The sequence below is a fragment of the Labrus mixtus genome, chromosome 7 (genome assembly GCF_963584025.1).
Source record: "Labrus mixtus chromosome 7, fLabMix1.1, whole genome shotgun sequence".
Lineage (NCBI taxonomy): Eukaryota > Metazoa > Chordata > Actinopteri > Labriformes > Labridae > Labrus > Labrus mixtus.
This window is the reverse complement of record NC_083618.1, coordinates 12,254,720-12,277,038: the sequence shown is the minus strand read 5'-3', so window position 1 is coordinate 12,277,038 and position 22,319 is coordinate 12,254,720. Positions and strand designations below refer to the sequence as shown.

General features: G+C 38.3%; 5 protein-coding genes across 8 annotated transcripts in view; 1 reads left to right on the top strand and 4 right to left on the bottom strand.

Annotated features, from left to right (window-relative positions):
- The window catches only part of slc38a3b (solute carrier family 38 member 3b), a 29,251-nt gene extending 28,557 nt beyond the window's left edge, over positions 1-694 (bottom strand). For 2 of the 3 annotated variants that reach the window (XM_061042999.1, XM_061043000.1), the window contains exon 1: positions 395-694. The gene's annotated coding sequence lies outside the window, so the exon portion shown is untranslated. The remainder of the gene's footprint in view (positions 1-394) is intronic. The other variant, XM_061042997.1, reaches the window with a different exon arrangement.
- A 5,121-nt stretch (positions 695-5,815) lies between these two features.
- Positions 5,816-14,991, bottom strand: rbm5 (RNA binding motif protein 5). 2 transcript variants are annotated; one of them, XM_061042995.1, is made up of 25 exons: positions 14,838-14,991; positions 14,601-14,650; positions 12,885-13,062; positions 12,617-12,775; positions 12,446-12,515; positions 11,958-12,031; positions 11,197-11,280; positions 10,880-10,940; positions 10,500-10,565; positions 10,236-10,396; positions 9,936-10,033; positions 9,727-9,814; positions 9,573-9,641; positions 9,145-9,211; positions 8,792-8,886; positions 8,528-8,684; positions 8,063-8,151; positions 7,798-7,974; positions 7,540-7,680; positions 7,363-7,449; positions 7,039-7,224; positions 6,844-6,918; positions 6,639-6,739; positions 6,388-6,517; positions 5,816-6,301 (listed from the first exon to the last, which is right to left on the bottom strand). In XM_061042995.1, the coding sequence occupies exons 2-25, from the start codon at positions 14,615-14,617 to the stop codon at positions 6,176-6,178; spliced, it is 2,556 nt and encodes an 851-aa protein (XP_060898978.1). In that variant the 5' UTR covers positions 14,618-14,650; positions 14,838-14,991; the 3' UTR covers positions 5,816-6,175. The 2 variants fall into 2 exon arrangements, with proteins under 2 accessions (XP_060898978.1, XP_060898979.1); XM_061042996.1 differs by having other exon boundaries at positions 7,363-7,446.
- A 1,495-nt stretch (positions 14,992-16,486) lies between these two features.
- brk1 (BRICK1 subunit of SCAR/WAVE actin nucleating complex) lies at positions 16,487-18,077 on the bottom strand. The gene is made up of 3 exons (XM_061042994.1): positions 17,928-18,077; positions 17,108-17,190; positions 16,487-17,014 (listed from the first exon to the last, which is right to left on the bottom strand). The coding sequence occupies exons 1-3, from the start codon at positions 18,043-18,045 to the stop codon at positions 16,988-16,990; spliced, it is 228 nt and encodes a 75-aa protein (XP_060898977.1). The 5' UTR covers positions 18,046-18,077; the 3' UTR covers positions 16,487-16,987.
- An 854-nt stretch (positions 18,078-18,931) lies between these two features.
- On the bottom strand, positions 18,932-20,684 carry gpx1a (glutathione peroxidase 1a). Its single transcript, XM_061042993.1, has 2 exons — positions 20,379-20,684; positions 18,932-19,652 (listed from the first exon to the last, which is right to left on the bottom strand). Exons 1-2 carry the CDS (start codon positions 20,607-20,609, stop codon positions 19,302-19,304), a joined length of 582 nt encoding a protein of 193 aa, XP_060898976.1. The 5' UTR covers positions 20,610-20,684; the 3' UTR covers positions 18,932-19,301.
- Positions 20,685-21,122: 438 nt separating this feature from the next.
- The window catches only part of LOC132978011 (testis-expressed protein 264 homolog), a 41,159-nt gene continuing 39,962 nt past the window's right edge, over positions 21,123-22,319 (top strand). The window contains exon 1 of the mRNA XM_061042992.1: positions 21,123-21,573. Within this exon, the coding sequence (XP_060898975.1) occupies positions 21,322-21,573 (252 nt within the window). The 5' untranslated portion in view covers positions 21,123-21,321. The remainder of the gene's footprint in view (positions 21,574-22,319) is intronic.

Genomic DNA, 22,319 nt, shown 5'->3' with positions numbered 1-22,319 from the left:
GAAATGCAACCTGAGTCAGACGGACAATAGATAGACAAAAATCTGTCACCCACTCATTGAGGCACATGGTCATGACATCTAGACTTGGCGCTCACTGCAGGAGCTCTTAACATGCTATTCTTTCTTTTTCACCGACCCCCGTATAAGACACATAGCCATATGTCCTGGTACGTGGTGTCATGTGATCAAATTGGTTTCTAATATTCCCAACATCTTTTGTCATTCTTCTCCAAGAGCCACTCTACTCAGAATGATAGGGAAAAAAAACTACAACTCTCAAGGCTTTAACACTTCACAAGCCTCAACCTTTTACGACTAAACTCGTGCAATACTTTCTTTATACAAACCACACATGTTCGCTTATTATTATTATACAAGATCTGCCATGTCTTACCAATTGTTCTTGTCACGAAGCTTTTGAGATAATTCCACTGATGAGTGGGAATAAAATGTGATGTTCAGAATCTTCTTCCCAGTGCGTCTTTTCTCTTCCCCTTTCTCAAGAAACGTGATAAAAGATGTGCAATCGTGGGTTTGTAAGCACATTGGGAACGTCGCTCAGTGGACCAGCAGCTATTGAATGCGCTTCAGAGAAATGGTCGGCATTGTAAAACCATCTGAATCTCAACTGTGGGGGTCGCGTTAGGTCCGCCTCCTAAGCAAACCCCCCCTATAGATGCGCGGTATGTTTCACCAATGGTCTCTGGGGAGGGAAGTACACGGAAAAATATCAGAGATCCTCGTCACGCTGGTTTACCTTTGGCGTGGGGGAATTGCGCATCAATGGCACTTTTAAGTATTGCGCACGACGCCGCGACAACGCGGTGAGAAAATCGTAAAGAAGTGCGTTATTTTAATTGGCAAATGAACATCTGGAGGAACGAATTTTCTTTCTTTCTTAGACATACAGGACTACCATAGTGAACAAGCACCCATGTGACTTCTTACAGTGACGGTGATCTTACCCCTTCTTTGATCTTATACTTTCCTTTTCTCTGCCTATTTTATATGATTGAGCTGAGCCCAGCACGACACAGCCTGAGATCTGTCACCTGTTCAGAGTTTGGAATGTGGAGAACTTCTGCTCACGCATGAGAGAACGATACACTTAATACAGAGGTGAAGAGGTCTCCTTTCCCTTTGGCAGAAAAGTAGGTCTACCGTGTAATAATTCAATTTAGTACTGGTTTTAATTGCATAGCTGCACAGCAAGCACTAGTGGGATGCGCCTTTCTTTGTATATTAGGGGGAACGCTGCATTCTGATTATCTTTTAATAGTAAGGTATGGTATGGTGTCGATATCCAAGTTGATTATATCTAGAAAACGAAAATAAAAATACAAAAGCTGAAAAATAGAAAAACTTTGACTTAGATTAGAGGCTACAAATGGATCAGTATGATTACTGAAGTAATGTTGGGCTATTGCTTTACATCAATCTACTATGTGTTTTATAATTCACTGTAAATGGTGAATTACAAGTTTACCAACAAGTTATAGAGGTAAATGCAGTAGAGTTGAGTAGTAGTCCTCCTAGAGACCTCTAGAGGCCATGATGGGTAGCTGAAGATTTCATCCTGGTTATTGAACAGTGTATAAGATTTGAAGTCTCCTCCATCCACAGTGTGATCTATGCAGGACAGAAGAGGCTTAGTGTGTTTAGTGGCAGTCTCTCAGACCGAAACAAACTTAATATGACTGTGAAAGTTTTGTTTTGACACATGTTGATGGCACCAATATTAACAGCAGAAAAAGGAGCATACTCATAAAGTTATAAATGTTCAGGTGCAAGACCACAAAAAGACTTTAACAAAAGGGAAAAGTCATCACTCTCAATGTCCTTTCAAGTTTTATTATCTGGGTAAAGCAGCAGCGTAGAGATCCACAACAGACACGTTTCAGTGCAAAGCCTTCATCAGCGTGATTAATAATAACTAAGATGTTTCATTTGATGTTCTGTGATTTGTGCCAACTGTATTAATGCATGTCCAATATTTGTTCTTTAAAGGCTCTGTTGTGGTCTCCACTATCTCCCTCTCGGTTCCTTAGCTATTCAATGTTCATATGCCAGAAGATGACTTTTTCCATATTTGTGTGAAAAAGGACAAGTTATAAATCTAACATTCTCCAAATTCATGTCAGATTATTACTTGTTCATTTCAACTAGTGTGACGAACAGAATACATCGGGTACCACTAAAGTCTCCTACTTTGGAGTCCCCACTGTGCTCAGTTTGGATATGTGGCTGGTGATTAGCTCAAAAATATACTCTACACTCTAAATACACTCTAGTTTACGAGACTTAAGTTTTTAAAGACTCTAGTTTTAGCTTTTCAGTTGACTTTATTTTTAATGTTAAGCTAAATTATGGCTGTATATATGTCTATATTTATTTCTCTCTTTATATTTGTTAGGGTTTACTTACTGTGTATTCATTTTTCTGTTGCTTTAATTTGCTGTCATTTTCTTTTACAACCTGCTGCTGTAACACCACAATTTCCCAGTTTGGGATCAATCAAGTACAGCTATCTATCTATCTATCTATCTATCTATCTATCCATCCATCTATTCATAGACTTGACACCTTCATGTGAAAGAAACAACAGAGCCTCAGACTGTCCATTAATGGACTGTTACAGTTGTGTTATAGAGCTTGGTGTCCTTTTCTGAACATTTGAATTGAACGGTGGGACTGTCTTTTCCAATCCAATATGTTCTTCTTCAACTAATTAACACAGAGCAGAATAAGACGTTTTAATTGGTTGTACTGAGGTTACTCAAGATTGGAGTGGAGATTTTGCTTTATTGTACAAAGTCCCATAGACGTATTGTATTTCAGAGTGGCTGAAGGTCTTTAGTGTTTGAAACATTCTTGTTTTTCATCAAGGAACATAGCCTTTGAAATTCTTCATGGAAAAAAAAAAAATCTCTGAATGGAATAGAAGCACAAGGACTGTTGAGCTCAGCACAGAGCACTACATAGTACCTGCTTTAAAACTTACAGCTGGTCTCTGTCGACAGGTCCATCATGTAAGATGTCTACAAACAGATTTAACAAGACTAAATGGAAGAACCATTAGAATTCATGCTTCTGTCGGCTGCATTCTGAGGTGTTATTCAATTATCGTTTGGCTGTATATATTGAACTATTGAACATGTTGAACTCCTGCCCCCCCCTGCCCCCTCAAGCACAGCACATCTCAGCCAAAATAAATCAAAGCTATGAGCAGAACACGCCACGTTCTTTTGGAAGTTAACAGTTTCTTTATAAGAATGAAAAAGAAACAGTCATAGAGAGGGGAACATGGCTCGTCTCCTCAAGCTGCACATGGATGTTTGATTTTAGTGATGTTTCTGAGAAAGCATGATGGAAATATGAAACCAAAGTTTCCACCTTAAACAACAGGAGTCGGGTTGTATTGCTGCAGTATATTTATGTAAGAGAGAGAGGTGGACGTGAGGTTCAGAACATTTCTCTCTGAGAGGTGAAAATATCAAAGGAGGAGGCATCAGGAGGTCCATGACATAACCCAAGGGATATTATGTTTCATTGTGTAACACACTTTGTTTATATTATATGGACTTTCGGCACAGAGGCAGGCAAACTGACCAAACCCTTTTGTGTGAACGAATAATACCAGTATCAGTATGATTTACATGCACGGATTAATGCTGCAATGACTGTTCAGATTTGCAATGTAGCCTTGTGTGAATGCTGTGAGTTTGAAGTGTATACAGTATCCAGTAAATAAAAGCCTTTCAATCTACAGGTTGCTTTCCTCCTCATCTCTCTCTCTCTGTGCTAACAAATGTGCAGGAACAAAGACCTTGAACTCCGAGGGCAATGATCCCTTCAAACAAAAGGTACATAGGAGCAACACAAACAAACCTTTTCTTCAACCTTATAGAATCGACGAGCAGAGGGGGTCAGGGTCTTTGAGGTGGACGTGTAATCTGTGACGTTAATCTGCAATGAAATGAAACGATGGGGGGATTAAACATAGAATCCACCACCTTAAAGATGAAGAGTTGCAAAGAAAAAGACAGACGGGTTAAAAAAAAGATTCATTTTTGTATGTTTGATGTTATATCCTGTTCAGAGCTTTATCCTTTAAGATAAATCAATAGTGCCAATTCACAACAGATGTTATCTCAAGACACTTAGCAGATAAAAGACCTTACTGATTGTTATATTATTTACATGAGCACAGCACTGAGCAACATTTAACTAAGTTACAGTTGTGAGGATGAACTTCCTTTAAGAGGCAGAAAGCTCAAACAGAACCAGATTCATGTTGAACAGCCATCTGTTGGACTTGGAAATTGGTATAGTGTGAGATAAAGGACGATGGAGATGGATAGAGACAAATGTAACAACAACAATGAGTAAGCTGCAATGTCAGTAATAATGATACTAGTATGTGTAGTATTAGCAGTAACAACTGGGTATGAGAATAGACTGATCAGTCTAATATTAACATTAGCAACTGTAAAGATTATGAACCAGGGAGGACTGATTATGTTGATTATAGAAGTAGAAGTAGCGTTTTATTCATATAGCCTAAAGGGCCTGTTTATTTATTATACCAGTATGTTCAAGAATAATATTAAAATTAACTTTTGCACTATGTAAGACAATTGTCTGTAACAAACAAGTATTTTCCCAGCAGCTACATCAAGGAGTAGCTCTGTGATGGTTCATATGTAAAATGAATCCGTTATGATACTCATGACACCTTTTCTGCCTTTCTATTACAGGGATGAACACTCACCGAATGTAAGGCAGGGAGCAGTGTTGGTTTCCTGTTACCAATAGGTGTGGGTTTACCTCAACATTGTAACATTGGACGCTTTAAGATGAAAGAAGAAAAGCCCATCAGGTGGTAAATTATAAATCTGGGTGAGGCCACGTCGAATATGGCACAGGTCACTGAAGGCTGGATCTGGATGTGTTCTTCAAGCATACTAGAAGTTGTCTCTTCATTTGTCGATTATGTCTTACAGTGTTCATGATGACTAAGTGTCATTATGAAATCTGTTCTTTATCGGTCTCACTGGGGAGAGACATTTTTGTTCAGGCCTTTAAGAGAAAATTGAGTCGTGATGAAACAAGTACGTTATTGGAGCTGGAGAACACTTAGAGTCTTGCAGGAGAACAGAGGTTTGAAACGTGTCCCCTAGTGGAAGAACAGTGTCACTGCAACACCTAATAGTTTTACAAAAGTCGTTTTCTGCAAACTTTTGATGAATGAAAACCTGCACATTCATTAAGCCTTTCTTCACAGCAAACTGTGTTTTATTTAAATTTGTATTCCTCAATATATTGTAAGCTGAAAGTAAAAGCGATGTCAAGGGCAAACAAAGAGCAAAGGCCTGTGATCAGTGCTCTCAGGACAGAAAACAGAACACTTCTGTTTCCTAGCAACTATTTGAAATCTCTTTGGCAGGAGTACATACTAAAAATAATCACGGCCTTGAGCATTTTAAGTTGATTTCACCGGATGAATGATCAGTAAGTAATATATATGATTTATACTAGTAGCCTTTGTAGGTTGTCAACTTGTATAGTCCACAAGATGTCAAGTCCCCTTGTAAGAGAACCATTTCATCAGTCTGATTTATCTGTATTAAAACATTCTATGCAGAGCGAGAGTCCAAAATCTTTCTTTTTATAATTCACTAATTATTGCTGTTACTTTAGACATTCTGTGCATCCCATTCTAATTAAACAATCAAGAGTATGAACACGTACACCTCCATACATTGAAATAAATCCTGCTTTGGTTGATCAGGTGTAATTAAAAACACATCAGATATCACTTCTGTCATTTATTTTCTGTACAAACAGAGGAGATTTTTGTATAAACTGTACAATCTTTTTAACATGCCGAGACAAAAAAAGTCATTACATAGAACAAAAATGTATAGAAGTAAATTTACTGTGCCTATGTACAATTTATAAATTATATTGTTCATCTGAACACACCTCCATTACCATTTTTTTTTTTTCAAACTATTGTCTGGTATTTTGTATTATACAAAAAGTGGAATCGCTTAAGACAACCTTCTCTTGCTTCCATGATAACTCACTTGTCCTTGTTGATGCAGACGTGGAAGACCTAAACCTCAAATAATGAAAATCATCTGTTGGTCAAACTAGAAAAAAATATCAAGACTCATTCCAATTCAGTGAAGCGAGCGAACATGGCTTTGCGGACGGCGTCCTTGTATGTGTCTGAAGAAGAGAGGGTGTAGTTGGTGCCTTTTGTGCCAAGTCCAGCTCCCTTTGTTCTCAACTGAGCCTGAGGAGGAAAACACACTTTAGTACTTTTTTAGATACAAGAACTGCAATGAAACCCTGACACAACCAGGTAATTGTAGTAAATACCTCAATTGGTGTAGTGATGCCCTGCTGGTTACGACCAAGACCTTTACCCTCCTTCCAGCCCATGGCCTGCAGCATCTTGTTCCCAATATTGTCACTGTTAAGGCCGTCCTTGGTGGGCTGTTCATAGTTACTGCACAGGGAAGAGAGACATTTTAATCATTTAAATATCATATAAAGACACAAGGTTACTACAAGAGCCCTGCAGAGACTATGACACTTTTTTTAATAAATCACTGAAATCAGATGCTCACATGACAGGTGCTGGTTGGTTAAATTTCTTCTTTTTGGGTGCAGGGGGTTCAGGAATGCCATACTTTTCTCTCCTCTCAGCTGCCCTGTCTCGATATTTCAACTGGCAACAGAAAATAAAACAAACGTTACTCTAAAATTGCAGTCATGTTTTCAGAGGTAATGATATCAATGACTGGCAACCATTAGATTCTCTTTGAGCCGAACCTCAGTCTCTTTTCTCTCCAACTCTTCCAGCTCTGCTTCAGTCATTTTGGATCGGCGAAGAACCTCCAGGTTTTTCTACAAAGAGTGAAAAGGTGAATACCTCGTTCATGTAATGGTTCTGCCTGTTTTTTTCTTTTTTTAACAACAGTCAGGACTTCAACCGTTGACGCCTGCAGACAGAATGTGAGAGGATACCTTGTGGAGGTCAGAGAGCTGCTGATGTCGAATTAGACCCTCTTTGTTGGGAAACTGTCTCCTACAGAGCAGGCAGGCTAACTTTGACCAGTCTGTCATCTTGTCCTGGCCTTCAACCCCATCAACCTCTGATGCTCCGCCCTCCTCAGGGTCACTGTCTCCACTGTAGGCTGCCACAAGGCCAAGCTAACCACACCATAGATAAACAAAGGCAGGTGTTATAAACCAGAAAGATATCACATGGTTAGAGTTAAAATCATTCTGTCAACATTACTTTCAAACTGCAAAGGAAGAGTTCAACCTCCTGAAGAAGAACGCACTCACCTTTGAGGAGTTGGCTGAGCTGGTTGTTGGCTCCTCTTCAGGGCCCCTCAGCACCTCGGGCATGAGTCTGTCAAAGCCTCCTGTCTGCTAAACAATAGAAAAATCAACTCATTTGATCTTTCAATTCATATTATTTAAACCTAATTCGTACTATTTGTCAAGATGTTGAGTCTTTACCTTCTTTTCAAACAGTATGAAACCAGCATCAGCAGCAGCTGCCTCTTTCCTTTCTTCTTGACTAATAGGCTGAAAGCTTCCCTTGAAGTTCTCTTTCTGCTTGTTCAGAGTTTTAGCCCACCGCTCCATGTCTTTAGCAATCTGAAAGAATCACACAGATGTAAACATAAATGGAATGCACATGCTGCATCCGAAGACAAAGCTAGGTGTATAACAAACAATAAATGCTGATTTGATAGAGATTTTATGTCAGCATACCTGCTGAGCAGTCTTGCTTTTGGGCTTTTCCTTTTTATCTTTGCCTTCTTTCGCTTCTTTGCTACCTGCTGCTGCATTCTCATTTAGTCCAGCGGTTGCGTCAGCTGAGGCAGGTACGTAAGTCTGCTTCTCCCCGTCCCAGTACAGATACTGCTGAGTCTGAGAGTTGTAGTAATACTGCAAAGGAATACATTTTGTTCATATTCATACTGATGTAAACTCTCATTACCTTTCATCCACATGACAGATGGTGTTGGCTACTTACATGAGTGTTGGGGTCGTAGTAAAGGCCGGTCTGAGGATCGTAATAGTAACCAGAGGACTCATCATATTGATAGGTGGATGTATCAGGAACTGTGAAACATAAAAAGCCATAATTAACTAGGAAGTGAACTTATTATTATGTGAAATCTGTGATCAGTATTGTATCAATATTGCACACTTAATCTGGGAATTCATCATTCATTGGCCAGTCATATTAAAGACTTGTCATTGTCCTCTTGTTAAAAATAAAACTCTTTGAATCAGTTTTTGACTCATTTGACATATTTGTTAGATTACAAATCTAATTGAACATTCAGGACTAGTATTTCCCTCAAACTGCTGGCTGAACCAGATACTCCGGGAAAGACTGTAATATGACAAGCATGGCATTGACCTCAAGGATTCCCTCTCTGTGTATATCACTCTTCAACAGCACAGGCTTTAAAGGGATATTGTGTACTCATACCAGTGCTGGTGTCAGCTGTCTGTTGTGAGGCTGTTAGTGCACCAGCAGCAGTAACTGTGGCAGCAGCTATGGTGGCAACAGGCATCGATGCAGCTTCAAGGCCTGACAGATGTCCCATGTGGTGTTTCGCATCCAAATGCTGGGTAAGCGGCAAACCCTGCAATTAAATGGAATGGTTTTTATGAGATGGATACAGAATGCACTGGATGAGTGGTGCCACAATGTGATTACAGAATAGAATTGACAAAAACATATTCATGTCACCTGAACAGCAGGCTGCACGATTAAATGGGGTTGGTAGACTTGGGCACTCTGTGAGATGACTACTCCAGCTGGAACTATCTTTACACCGGGGGCAGCTGAAATTAGAAAAGGGAAGCTCTGATGAGTCTAGCAAACGTCGTTTGTAACTGAGCCCTTTCATTTGAGCTCGTTATTTCTGAAAGCAGGATTCATTCTTTACTACTGCAGTGGTGCATCCAACACAATGTAAACTCAGCTGCAGTAAAACAAACAAAAATCTCTTTAGAGCAACTCATTTTTATTATCTTTTATAAAGATACGTTATGGTCAGAAACTACAGGAACATCTGCATCAGGTGTCAAAGAATCTCATACCTCCTAGAATCCCGTTTCCCTGAGAGCTGCCGGCTGGTACTCCTGGCTGGTAGTAATTCTGGTAGTCCTATTGAAAGAAAGACAGTATTTTAAACATATTTGTATGCCCCTAAATGGAAAACCAAGCCTCACAAGTTACATTTTTATTTCAAAGGAGATATAGAATATGTATTATTGGATAGATATTTAAAACAGTGCTTTGCTACATATCCTGCACGTGTTATCCCAGTGAGTTTAACAATCATTACTGTAAGCTTGACTTAGATCAATTAAAACCAATAAATACAACTAGCTGGATACAAGATTCCCAGAGTGCCATTACAGAGCCATGTTATTCTTGAATGCATCTTCTAATCAAACAGAATAATAGACATTAGGAATCTTCTGCTCTCAAGCTAATTCTCATGGCTTCACTTATTTTTACTAACCTGAGGCAAAGGTGTGTAACCCTCTTGCAGGTAGCTGTACTCTGACATTCCCTCTGAGCTCTGCTGCGGCTGTAAAGAAACGTATGGGTCATGAGTCTCTTACATTTACACTTGGAGATGATAACAAGGGGTTTTATAAAAAACTATGGCCTACCTGACTTGAGGACCACTGGGCAGCAGCAATGGCTGTGCTAGCTACAGAAAAGGCGCTGACACGATTGCCGTCAGGTAGTAAAAGATCCCTTAAAAATAGGAAAAAGGGTAAGACGTTTTAGAGGTTTCACATGTGGCAGGCTCTCTCTTCTCTTTATTTAATTTTTCATTATCACAAAGCCAAGGCTCATTATAGGCCATTATACTCACTTTCTAGCGCTCTTAGCATAATCCACCCCAATGGTTTTTCCATCAAGTTTAAGAGGTGGCTGAAGTCCCTGTAGGATGGTTAACAGCTGGGAGGCCTCCTACGGACACAAATCACATTTCATTTAAGGGAGATTCAAGCAGCAATGAGACCAATTAGTTGGAAAAAAGGTTTTATACTGAAAAATATGAGAAGATAAACAGATGGGCTCCACAGAGAAGAGGCTGGTTGTTGTAGCTGGAACTGTTGCTGCTTAAAAGCAGATTGAACTGTTTATCTTCACATGTTTAAGAAAGCCTTACCAGAGGAGACGAGAGCTGAACAAAGGCAAAGCCTCTGTTCTGGCCGGTCTGCTTGTCCTTGATGAGGCGAATGTTGTTGGATGAAAGATTAGCATACGGTGACAGAGCTGTCATGATGGCTTCAACAGTGGTCAGAGGAGCAATATTTCTTAGGATGATTGCTGTACAGGACACAAAACAAAGTCATTATTAATGAAAAACACATCATTAATAGGATTTTTTTTTTTTTTTATAAACATGCAGCTATAGAAAATAAGTTCTTACTGTCGCCGTAGAAATCTGCAGTGGGTTGAGTTTCAGAAGATCCAGGATTATTGCTAGTTTCACTTTCTGATGAGAGAACAGAGAAGTAAAAGTTGGGTTAACAAAGCCTTTCTTCAAACTGAAAAGAAAGATATAACGTGATGCCTATTAAACTCCTTTACAATGTCAGATAGATTATATCACAGCCCATTTCACTAATGCCTAATGTATCGTGTTTTCTTCCTATTTGTAGCATCAGATAGTAAAGAACAAATGAATGCTGTTTCCCATCTATGCACTTTTCCTACATTAGACTGAAACAACACAACACAAACTTTGTGTTGCATCCAAGCAGCCCGGATGTCTGCAGTCAGTGGCCTCTTGTTGATTTAACTACTTACCAGCTTTGGCTGCTCCACACCTGAAGCACTTCAGCCTCCTCCGGAAATTGTACAGGCCACACTGCAAGTAACCGTTCACATCATTTTTATTATACACCTACTTAACCCCTGAACAGAGCTGCCTCAGAAAAAAAGGCAATCTATATTGGTGCAGCATACCATACTTACCCAAGAAACAACCTAACCTTAACCACTTGTCCAACTGTAGTTTAGTACAAAATATGCTGACAGAGCTCAAATAGTTGTAACTTCAATACCTAAATGTATGTGTGAGGTGTTCTGTGGAAGCATGAAACCAAGTCAGACAGTTGACTTACTGTGTTGCAGAGCCAGTCTTCATACTTGTTTCTGGGGTGACTGTAGTGCATGTCCACCGTTTTGCCTTGGATGGTCAGACGTTTCTGCAATAAGACAACAAAAATTACTCAAATGTTTCTGGCAGGCATTGTTCTCATCAACAGAGCAAGTAGTGTTGGAAGGGAGAGATGGGGGAGAGGGACCCCCAACAGATAGCCTTTGTGTTAAAGACAAGACAGGCACATGATGTATATGTGAGCATGATGTATGGAGGGTTCTGTAGGTGTTTGGGACCCGAGTGCCCAGGCTGAGCTGGAGCAAAGTGTAGTGTGACCCTAACACACATTTTGAAAGATTTAAACAAAACAAACAATACAAAGAAACAAAAAAGGAAGATTCAAAATGCTCTAATGAGGGGTAGACTAAGGGAAAGTCTGAGCTTGCATTCAGCCTCTAAGATATCATGGATAATGCCTCTATCAGCAAAGTAAGGATGTGTTGATTATCTTAAACTCCCTTTCCTTATGGAGATAACCTCATAACATATGTTAAAACTCCTCAAATAACAATAAAATATATAACATACTTGTTAAATAAATCAGGAATAAAATCATACATTTTCTTGCTCACTGGAATACACTCCATGATTTTTTTTTTTTTTTTTTTTACAATCTGTAAGGTTTTCCACTCTACTACTTATTCATTTCACTTTGGTTGCCTTTTGGGTTATTTTTTTTCAGATCCCCAAGATTAAAACTAGACTTGGCGATTGTGAAGCAACCTGATTGGTCTCCATCCATCGGGTAGCATCTTGCAAGTGATAAAAGTCCACGAAGGCGAAACCACGGCTTATACCTAGAGACAGCATTCAAATATAGACGGGAGGCGTGTTAGTTAAGAGTCCATGGGCATATTATTCAAACTCTTCCACAAACTGCTTCACGACCCAGGCCCTGTTTGGTACACAGTGGGCCACTCCATAGGAGTTTTACCATGGCAAATAATCCTGCTGAATTCTTGAGCCACACTTAAAAACAAAGTGTGTCAGCCAATTGGTTTTCTTTAAATATTATTAATGCTCATACTTACCTGAAAGTGCTCCACAATAGACTGAAACATAGGCCTTGAATTAACATTTGAAATCCTTTTCAAGTAACTTGGTACAATTCTTTGGTAGCTGCTATGGGAAAATGGGTCTTAATGGAAGCAGATTGGCCCTATGGTCAAAGACTGGGAGAGGTTGGGATTGGTCATGTATCTGTTTCTCACCTGTTTTCTTTTTCATCAGCCTGACATCTACCGGCTGAGGCCCCTCCAGTTGGTCAATGGCAAAACAAATCTAGGTAACATAGAAAAGATGGGACAATGATTTAGAGAATGAGCTGGAAATAAGCGTAAATCAACTAAATCAGAAGTTGCATAAATGTGAAGAAAACATACATCATCCTCAGTTACATGAGGAGACAGTCCCCAGAGCATGATGGTCTTGCTCTTCTTCTCTTCTCCAGCTTCCCTTCTGTAGTCTTGCTCTGGGTAGTCGCCATCAGAGTGATAACCATCTTCTGATCTGTCACTGTTACGACGTTTCCTTTCTCTTTGCTTTAAAAAAAAAAAAAAAAAAAAATCCATGAGTTACAGAGTGATGTAATCAAAAAATAGGCTGTTTTTAATTCATCCTTTAAAAGTTACAAATCACAAGACTAACTACCTCTGGACTGTCTCTTGATCCTCGTCGATCTCCTTCAAAGCGATCACTACGTCTCTCTTCACCCCAGCGGCGCATGTTGTGATCGCGCTCCTGATCCCTCTCTCGTCTCTCACGCCATTCTGATTCATCACGGGGGTGCTCAGAGCCATACCTACCACTACGTTCTGTTCGACTAATCCTATTCAGGGGGACAATGAAAGGCAAAGTAAGACTTCAACCACAATTGCTGTTCAATTGGTTCTGAAATTCATCATATTATTGAAACTCTGCTGTATCAACGAGTTCACCATAGCAGCCTCTTGAATTTCATTATATCTATCCGCCAACATTACAGGTGATTACTCGAGGAGCTGTAGGACAAAATAGCCTTACAGCAATGCATCATCGTCCTGACTCATGTGATACACTTATCGACTGCCGGTGCTTAATAACGATAGTAGTTTCATTTTTTTTTAATTTGGTGCAAGAAGAAGTGACTCATCAGATCTGTACGTCACAGTGGTGCTTATAACATGAGGGTAACATGAAGGTCAGTTAATTGGCCTAAGAAGAAGTTTACAGCAGGATAAAGGAGAATGTCTGTCAGTGGTGAAAATACATTAAAGGATTAAGCATGTTAAGATGTGCAACTGGCACCATATTTCAGTAAATTCATACAATTAATCCTGCATTTAACCTTTTTGAGGCATTTTATAGTCGTCAGTTAATCGGATATTGTGATGTATCATTTTACAAGTATCTTTCAATATATCAGTTATTGTAGAATCGCTGGGATATCTTTATCCTAGGCCACATAACGTGTATGGGAACTTGAGTTACACTGCAATTCCCACCCTTGGATGTATATTTAAAAAAAACACTCAAGACAAGACTTCTGTCTTTATGGTGATAAATGAGATGCAGACAGAGAGAAGCTCTTATGCTATGCAACAAGCAACCATTGAGTATATCAATCTATCAACTGATTTTTAAATTAAAAGTTTCAGTCCTCATTGGTCATGTTGTTCTGATATTAATATATATATATATATATATATATATATCAGTGTTTTTCAGCTTAAACTAAATCACAATGTTCAACAAAAGTTATATAAAATGTTGGTGTTATTTCAATTATAAGGAAGTATGAGGGTTACATAGCGATATATTCTGCACTATTCTGCAGGATTTACAGTTTATAAGACAAAAAGGAATATTTTACATAATTTTCAAAAATACTGAAAGTTAATTTTCAAATTATTGCATCAAATTTGAGTATTACATATGTATTTATTTATTAGCACACGTATAAGAATACATCAAAATAGGGTTAACAAAAACATAAAAGGTGTGTCAGGAGAGGTCAAGAAGCCAACAGGCTTATACAAGGGACCTCACCTCTTAAGAGACAAATAAATCAACTAAACAAATCACCAAACACAATTCACAGTAGTATTACTTATCAGTATTACTTATATATTACTGATCATCCTCCAGAGGAAATAAAATAACTCTGACTTGGCAAATACGATTTGATCTAAGTTCAATCACTTACTTAAAGCTTACTTTTCTTCCTCTGGTGAAGGATTGAGTTATTTACTTGGATTAAAATAACAATATAGTTATAGTGTATATATATATATATATATATATATATATATATATATGTATATATAGTTAGCCACTCCTACAGTGGATAATTGTGCTAACATGAAGTTGGCGTTTAACATTACTCACCTTTTATCGGCTCCCATTTCTCTTTGCTGCACACACTCGACCACTAGAATCTAGAATCAAATTAAAGACAATGAATATAATTGTTAAACACAGAGCAGTTAACATACAGTCAGATGTGGTCGACTGATGAGCAGAAACACAACATGGACTCTCTCGGTCTCTCGTTAGCAGAAACACGGTGCTAATAATTGTGTACGTCATTATTTAAATGTCTAGTCAAGTTGTTCAGTGACTCACCGGTGTAGTTTTGTGAAAATGTTACTAGCAACTGAACGTTTTTCAAAAAGGCAATTGGAAAAAATCGTGCGCAAGAAAATTCATCTCACGTCCAAGGACTTATCACAACACTGCAACGACACCTTCTTCGTCCCAAGATGCAACTGTGCATCACGCGGTGCATTCTGGGAAGGCGGCATTTCACCCTGAATTTGCCTCACAGGCAACCTATGCGTGTTGGCTTCTTCGTATTTTCAGTCTATGGTGGCTCTTTGTCTCGTTGGTGGTCGAAACCAATTCTGTTAATAGCTGGGTTTAGCTATGGTCACAGGTTGTCAGAGCTCCCTATTTGCAAATGCTTGAGGAGGAGGCATACCTGGCTGAACATGATTTGATACCATGAGTGGAGTTTAAACGGCGTCCTGAAATGCAAAACTAAGGGAAAAATTAAATTCCTTGCATTTCGGCCATTTTACTTTGCAGTGTTTGTAGTACAAGGACCTGGTTTGTAGTGTTTTAAAGAGTGACTTTTTGATTCATTGAACATTTTCCTGTGAGATGGAAATTCGTCTTACCTTAGACAAAGCTGAGAATGTGATCATTTTAAGGCAAATTTAATTTCCTGTTTATAGCATCACCCCAGTCTCAAGCATACTGTAAATATTAAGGTCTCAAGTTCTTTTTTGTTGTAAGCACAAGAGGATAGGACTCATTGGCAATATCATGTGTAACTATCAGGCTCTGTCCAACAAATAAAACCATACATATAGAAAGTTATTCAGGTATCCATAGCGAACCTAAAAATGAACGAAAGGAAAAAGTGGAAATTATCTCTAGACTTTATTATCAACTGAGTGAATTTTCTGGATTAGAGTGTAAAAAGGATGTTAACTCTTGTATTTCAATGCCATAACGTTTGAAAATGAATGTACACAAAGATAGTCTCAAGTCCTTTTTAGTTAAATTAACAAAAGATAAAAGAGAGTAGCAGTCGTTGGCAAAATCATTTGTAACTCTCAGGCTCTGTCCAACATAACTAAAACAATAAATTAGTATAGAACATTATTCATGTCACCAAAGTAAACCCCAATGTTGTGTTTTATTGAGGGCACAGCGTAGAGTGAAATGCAGATGTCAAAATCACGAGTTTAAATCGCACAAGGTTTCTTCTTATCATGAAAGTTATGCAAAAGATAAGAAAATCAACAGAGTGAATTATAAGATTTATAAGTTAACAGAATAGATACTATACCCTGTTGTTGGGGAAATCATTCATACAATGCTTACTAGTACATTGCATGATTATATGCATATCATGTAATAACTTTCACAAAATGTTCTTCTGTTAACATACAGATAATATGCACTTTATATGTTATGCACACAAATCCTTCTCCATATTTACATTGTTATTCAGGCTATATTTAAGTTCATTTACATTCCAGCAACCATGTCATTGCACATACAGTACCTGTTTTATTGCCTTCATTTACCCACTTATACCTGTGTTTGTGTTTATAGTTTTATCTGGCTGTTTGTCTATTTCTTTCTTGTTTATCTCATATATTGAGAATACTGAGAGCTACTGAGCATTTGATTTAATTTGCTTCTATGCATAACATCTTGTCTATTTCATATCCGACAAAGATGAGCTACAACATGAAACAAAGTCATTATTTATCATTTACACAGTTTATTCATTTATTACAGTATTTAAATCCTGAAACATCACCCAGCAGATCACTGTACAAGCAGGTGCTTAACAAAGATGACTACACAATAACTTGTTCAACTTGGCACACAAAAATGTCTTCTTTCATTAATCTCTGATGTGGTAATGACACTGTATACAACACAGATGGTCAACAGGTTGTGCTGATATCAGTTACATAATTGAGCTCCAGCATATGTTAAGAAACAATTATTTAGGGAGGATATTTCTCTTTTGTAACCTTGATCATGCCAGAGTCTATAAAACCCAAGGCAGAGTCACTTATCCCTTTAAAAAAATGCATCATGAAAGGAAACAACACAAAACTCAGCCATGTTATATAAAAATGGTCCACGTTGTCCCACAAAAGAGATGGTGGAGTCCATTACACAAATATAAAAAAATCAGGGCAGGGAATGGGCAGGTAGCTCTGGGACACAATTACTTTACATGTTGACTTCTAGGTCAAGGTCTCTCCCTTCGTCACCTGTAAAAGATGTAAAAAAATAAAGCAAAATTGAAATTATACCCCCAAAAAACTGTTGGACTGTTAAAATTACGTACAATACAGTTTACTTACCCTCGCCTCAATGTATTCAATCCTCCTCTCCAAAGCTGTCAGCTTCTCATTGAGGGTGGCCAGGCGGGATCGACACGACATATCTGAGGATATTATAGACGTATTAGATCAGGGATGGGCAACTTTGGTCACAGCAAGGGCCACATTCATTTGATTCTCACTGCCAGGGGGCCAAATTGTAGGATACAAAAACGATAACAGTCAATAATGTCTCAAATTTAACTCAACATACACCAGTGATCAAATATTATTATGGACATATTTCTGGTTTTCATGATTTCATGGCAGATTTTGTCATGTTTTCTTGTTTTGATATATAAAAATTGACCTGAGGGCCACCCCTGTATTACACAGCTGGTTTGACGTCGTCAGCGTAATATTTACAGTCTATGGTCGTCAGCTTGTTATATTTAATTTATCTTGTCCACTAAAATACAAATCTCCATCCCTATGGTTTAGGGGTTATCACTCATTTTAATAGTTATTTTTCTGATGTTATAACAGATGACAGCTGTGGCCTTGCAGCTATCAGAAGCCTTAAAGCCATCTGTCGTTAAATGTTTCCACACTTATCATGCGGCTATCATTGGCAAACAAGCGAAACAATGTTTAAGGCAACTTAACACCAAACTGGCATCGCCCTGCTACACGCAAAGGTTACTTTACTCACAGCTAAAGATACAAGCTACATGCTAACTGGGAGTGGTCTTTTCAATGGGCAACATCAGCTAACTAAACCAGCTCGCTCGATCCAGCCGTATACAGAAAACAGCCACACAACCAATGAGCTCATCCGTACAATTTGTTGTAAACTACTTACCAAATGAGTTAAGAAAGTCGGCGATTTTCTTTATGCTGCTCGTAATAACTTCTATATACTCTCGATTCGCCCAGTCTTGGTGAATCTCTCTTTGCACTGGATCTTCCTGGCCAGCCATTTTGGATCTTTTGGATGAGTCGCAGTTCAGCGTTCAAACCAGGATATCCCCCACTGCGTTCATCCACTAAGCCCAGCTCCATATCATAGTTATTATAGCGTACAGGTCACGAATAGATTTATACAATTATGTACATTTATCATACAACATAAGGGACGCTACAGTGATAAAGTGGTTATCGAGCTGTTTAGAGAATTATCTTGGTAACTTATTAGATTTTGTGGACCTATTATAACAATATAAAAACAATAAAAGAGAAAACAAAGAGTTGTTTAAATAGGCCATGCAGCCACGTACCGAGAGGCAAAAAGGTCAAATCCTTACTTTGCACAAACAGTAGGCCTACTGGAAAATTCCAACACTTAGCAGATACATTCCTCACAATGTTATACACGGCGGTGACTAGGGCTGGGAAATATATCGAGTTTCTAAGATATATCGATATATTTTCAAACAAGATATAGGGTAAGACAATATCGTTAATATCTATATAGTTTAAGTTGCATTAAAATAACGTTACAGAGGTGCCAGTTCACCTTTTTCTCATCTCACTGATGATGACTGACTGTCTGTCCCTCCTATCCCTGCTCCTCCTCTGTCTCTCTTTTATTGTATTTAAGCAACATTTGTATTTTATCATATTACTTTTTAAATTCACAAACAGGTAGTTTATTTTTCCATGTGTTTTCCATATATCGAGTATCGCCATTCAGCTAAACAATATTGAGATATGAGTTTTGGTCCATATCGCCCAGCCCTAGTGGTGACAGGTAACGCCTAAACATGACTTGTTCCTGAATGTTGTTATAATGTTCAACCAGTCCCTTTGAATTGATACCTAAGAGATGCCTATATTTTGTAAAGATGACTAAGTAGCATATAGGCCTTTTCAAAGTAGTCTGAAGTTCTTTAATGCATTGCAGTTTTGAAGTACACAAATGACAGTGGCACTTTATATGACATTTAATCCTTTATTTTTCACCTTTAAATCTTGTTGTACACTGTGGACGAGTCAGGCATTTACATTTTCATCAGAAACTCATCTCCCAGACAATGGCTTCAATGAGTGTCTTCATTAAGTAAATAGGCTGAACAACCAAAGTGTACCACTCTGGAGATATCACAGACTTTGGACGATTGCATGAATTTACTGTGAAGGTGGAGACATGATAAAATAGCTTACACATAAAAACATGTATACTAATTATCTTTTTTGGCTCGGCATATTATAACTGACTTTCTTTTCAGCCAAGACCTTACTTGACCCTCTCAAGTAGTTCTTTAATATCGGCCTCAATGTCCATCGTTAGGAAGTTTCTGCTGTAGCGCTTGTATGGATCCCCGTCAGGGCCGATCAGGAACTTTTCAAAGTTCCAGGAGACGTCATTCCTACAGACAGGACTCCAAATGATGTGCTTTGGATCAGTCATAAGAGCCATGGCATCATCAGAGGGGAATGGAAGCTTGTCCTTCAGATAGACGAACAAGGGGTGGGCATCCTTTCCGTTTATATCAACTTTCTCGAGGATCTTAAACTTTGGTTCAAAGCCATTTCCTGGACGGATATATTTCAGAGACTTCATGATTTCATCATTCTTGCAGTTCTCCTGTTATATAAAAAAGACAGAAACAGTACACCATAGATAGGCACTTTAATGATCAATCATTGATGAAATAGGATTATTTAAGTTTATCATTCAAACCCATACAAATAAGGTTACTGCATTTCATGATGTTCTTATTTCAACTCCAAGGCAGCCTACTGTTATTTACAAGTTTATGATTGTATTTAACCTTTCACCGAAAATTAAATGTTTTATTTACTTTTTTAACATAAAAAGTAATCATCAAATTAAAAAATATGGGACTCCAACTGCCCAACAAAGTAGTTAATAAAAGCAACACAGATGAATGTTACCTAATCATTAATCCATAGGATTATTCCCAATGAGAGGGACTATTGTTCATCTTGTAAATACTTGGAGATCATTGAATTGATATTGCTATTGGGGATTTTGCTATTGCTATTTAATTACATTAAATAATAAAAACGGCATAGCTATATAAGGACACAGCTTTTTGACTTTTCTAAATGTATCCAACCATCTTCAAATTTTCTATGACAATTTTTACCATAATGTAGCAGACACTAATAAACAGTATGCCTTGCATTCAAGAGTGTAGGCCTACTGTAGTCTGCTTATCTAGTAGCACAGTAGGCCTTATGCTTGAGCTGTTTAGATATACTGTATATTTTGAGTGTAATGACCTGCACTGGGGGAATAGAAGCCCATGTCATACACCTGCTTTCATTCACACCTCACACAGCTTACCTGGTGTCCAAACTGGTTGCAGGGCACACCCAGGATAACGAGGCCCTTGGCGGAGTGACGACTGTGGAGCTCGTTCATCTGAGTGTAGTCCCTGGTTGTTGTTCCTCAGAGAGACGCCACATTTTCAATGAGAACAACTTTCCCTTTAAGTGCAGAGAAACTGAACGTTTCTCCGGACAGTAGCTTAGCGGTGAGGCCGTAAAACCTTTTAATATTAGCAGCCATTCTCATGAACTCCAGATGAACCTCTCCGACAAGATGTGGGCTTAAGAAATGTGGTTTATCTCTTATCAGGCGGTTCAATGTCACCGAGTCCAGCCCCCTTTTTATTTAGCTGATGTAAAACTCTAACTCAAGAGGCAATTTTAACATCCAGGAAGTAGTTGGGACTGCATGGTTAAATGTTAACTTTAAGCCAAATGTGTCAAATATCTTCTTGTGCTTTTCTATTTTTCTGACCACCAACCAACCGCATTTAAATTGTACAAGTATTTCACATTGATAGGCTTACGTCCAAAATAAGTTACAGTATTTAAATGAGTGACATTACCGGGCATGTATACCAATGTCGCCAGTTACAGGTGACTAATTATTTGTCTAACGAAAAAATAATTAGTTAAATCTACAAATCTTCCACTACATGTAAATGTGAACAATAAAATGTGTTTCACTTGAACTTTTGTTCTGGTTGTTTTTGGTTTAAAAGTTCCTTTTTTTATTAAAACCCCCCCTGTTGGTCGGCAGTAATGGTACAATCCAGGAAGTAAAGCATGTGCAATCCTCACTCGACAATCTCTTTTGGTCTAAATTCAGTTATGGGTTAATGCCACCTGAAAACAACGAAACATTCACTTAAAATGTTGCCTTGTGATTGAAAATGCCCGTGTGTTAAATATTCAGAAGAATCGACCTAAATAAGGGTCTGATCGTCGCGTTGGTCAGCATGCCAGACTGGGTCAGTCTGTGTGTCTTTAGCCTGTTGTTAAGTCTGATAACAATAGCATGTTACATTTTGTACTCGGGACTATCGTCAGACATCATCGTACTGACAGGCTCTCCTCCCATAAAGAAGATCACAGTTGCCTACAAATTCAAACAAGGACCATACAAAAACTGTGGACAACTTTTTAAGGAGTCTCACAGTATTGGACCAAAGCTGTCATGTATAGGAGTATATTATGATGACCCTAAAAAGGTAAACAATGACACCACTCACCATCTATTACACAACAAATATTCACTTTAATTGACTCGAGTTTTTTGTTTTACATTTGGCACAATATCTTCGCCTTACAACCAGGCACGTTTTACCTTGTAAACTAGGATATGTAGTTGACCAGTAGATGGCAGTAATGTTATTTTATTCAAACTAATGAAATTGTAGAAGAGGGATGTCCTTTTCTACACCCGTCAACATTTGATGGTTTAAATGATTGTAAATCTCATTTTCCTCGAGAAAATGTGACATACAGTGCAAACATAGTCCTCACATTCTTGGGTTCGCTCTTTTCTCAGGATTTTGCAGTGAAAATTGGGAATGTTGATCTATTTTGAGTTTTTAATGTCTTTCCCTGAGGGAAGGAGGGGTTGTTGGTTCAGGTGTATAAAAACATTATCCAAGTGCTTTTGAGGTTGTTCATACAAAGGTCCTATGAGTAAGACGTCTATGCAACTCCAAAATGACTTCTGTTTAACAATAAATGAAATGTAAGCTAAGTTATAAACTATGGTCACTTTTTTTTTTTTTTTACAAATATGGTGATAGTTAATTAAATAAATGATGCAGTCATTTCAGTATTTATTCAATCTTGCCAATTTAGGAGGTCTCTGGTTATTAAGAATCAAACTACAGAAACTTATACCCATTATATGAATGTGACTGAAGATTCTTAACTTTTACACCTCTGCTGCTGCCTCTGCAGCTGCTGCAAAAAAGAAACA

Bases quoted from the DNA above. Each gene is read 5' to 3' on its own strand.
- rbm5 (XM_061042995.1), bottom strand. The intron at 11,281-11,957 runs GTTGCTTCACAA...GTCTTATTGCAG, and splicing joins GATGGATGGAGACCAATCAG to AAACGTCTGACCATCCAAGG. The intron at 6,919-7,038 runs GTATCCTCTCAC...CACTCTTTGTAG, and splicing joins AGCTCTCTGACCTCCACAAG to AAAAACCTGGAGGTTCTTCG.
- brk1 (XM_061042994.1), bottom strand. From the start codon at position 18,045: ATGGCTGGCCAGGAAGATCCAGTGCAAAGAGAGATTCACCAAGACTGG. The intron at 17,191-17,927 runs GTAAGTAGTTTA...TAATATCCTCAG, and splicing joins CGACTTTCTTAACTCATTTG to ATATGTCGTGTCGATCCCGC. The intron at 17,015-17,107 runs GTAAGTAAACTG...CATCTTTTACAG, and splicing joins TTGAATACATTGAGGCGAGG to GTGACGAAGGGAGAGACCTT.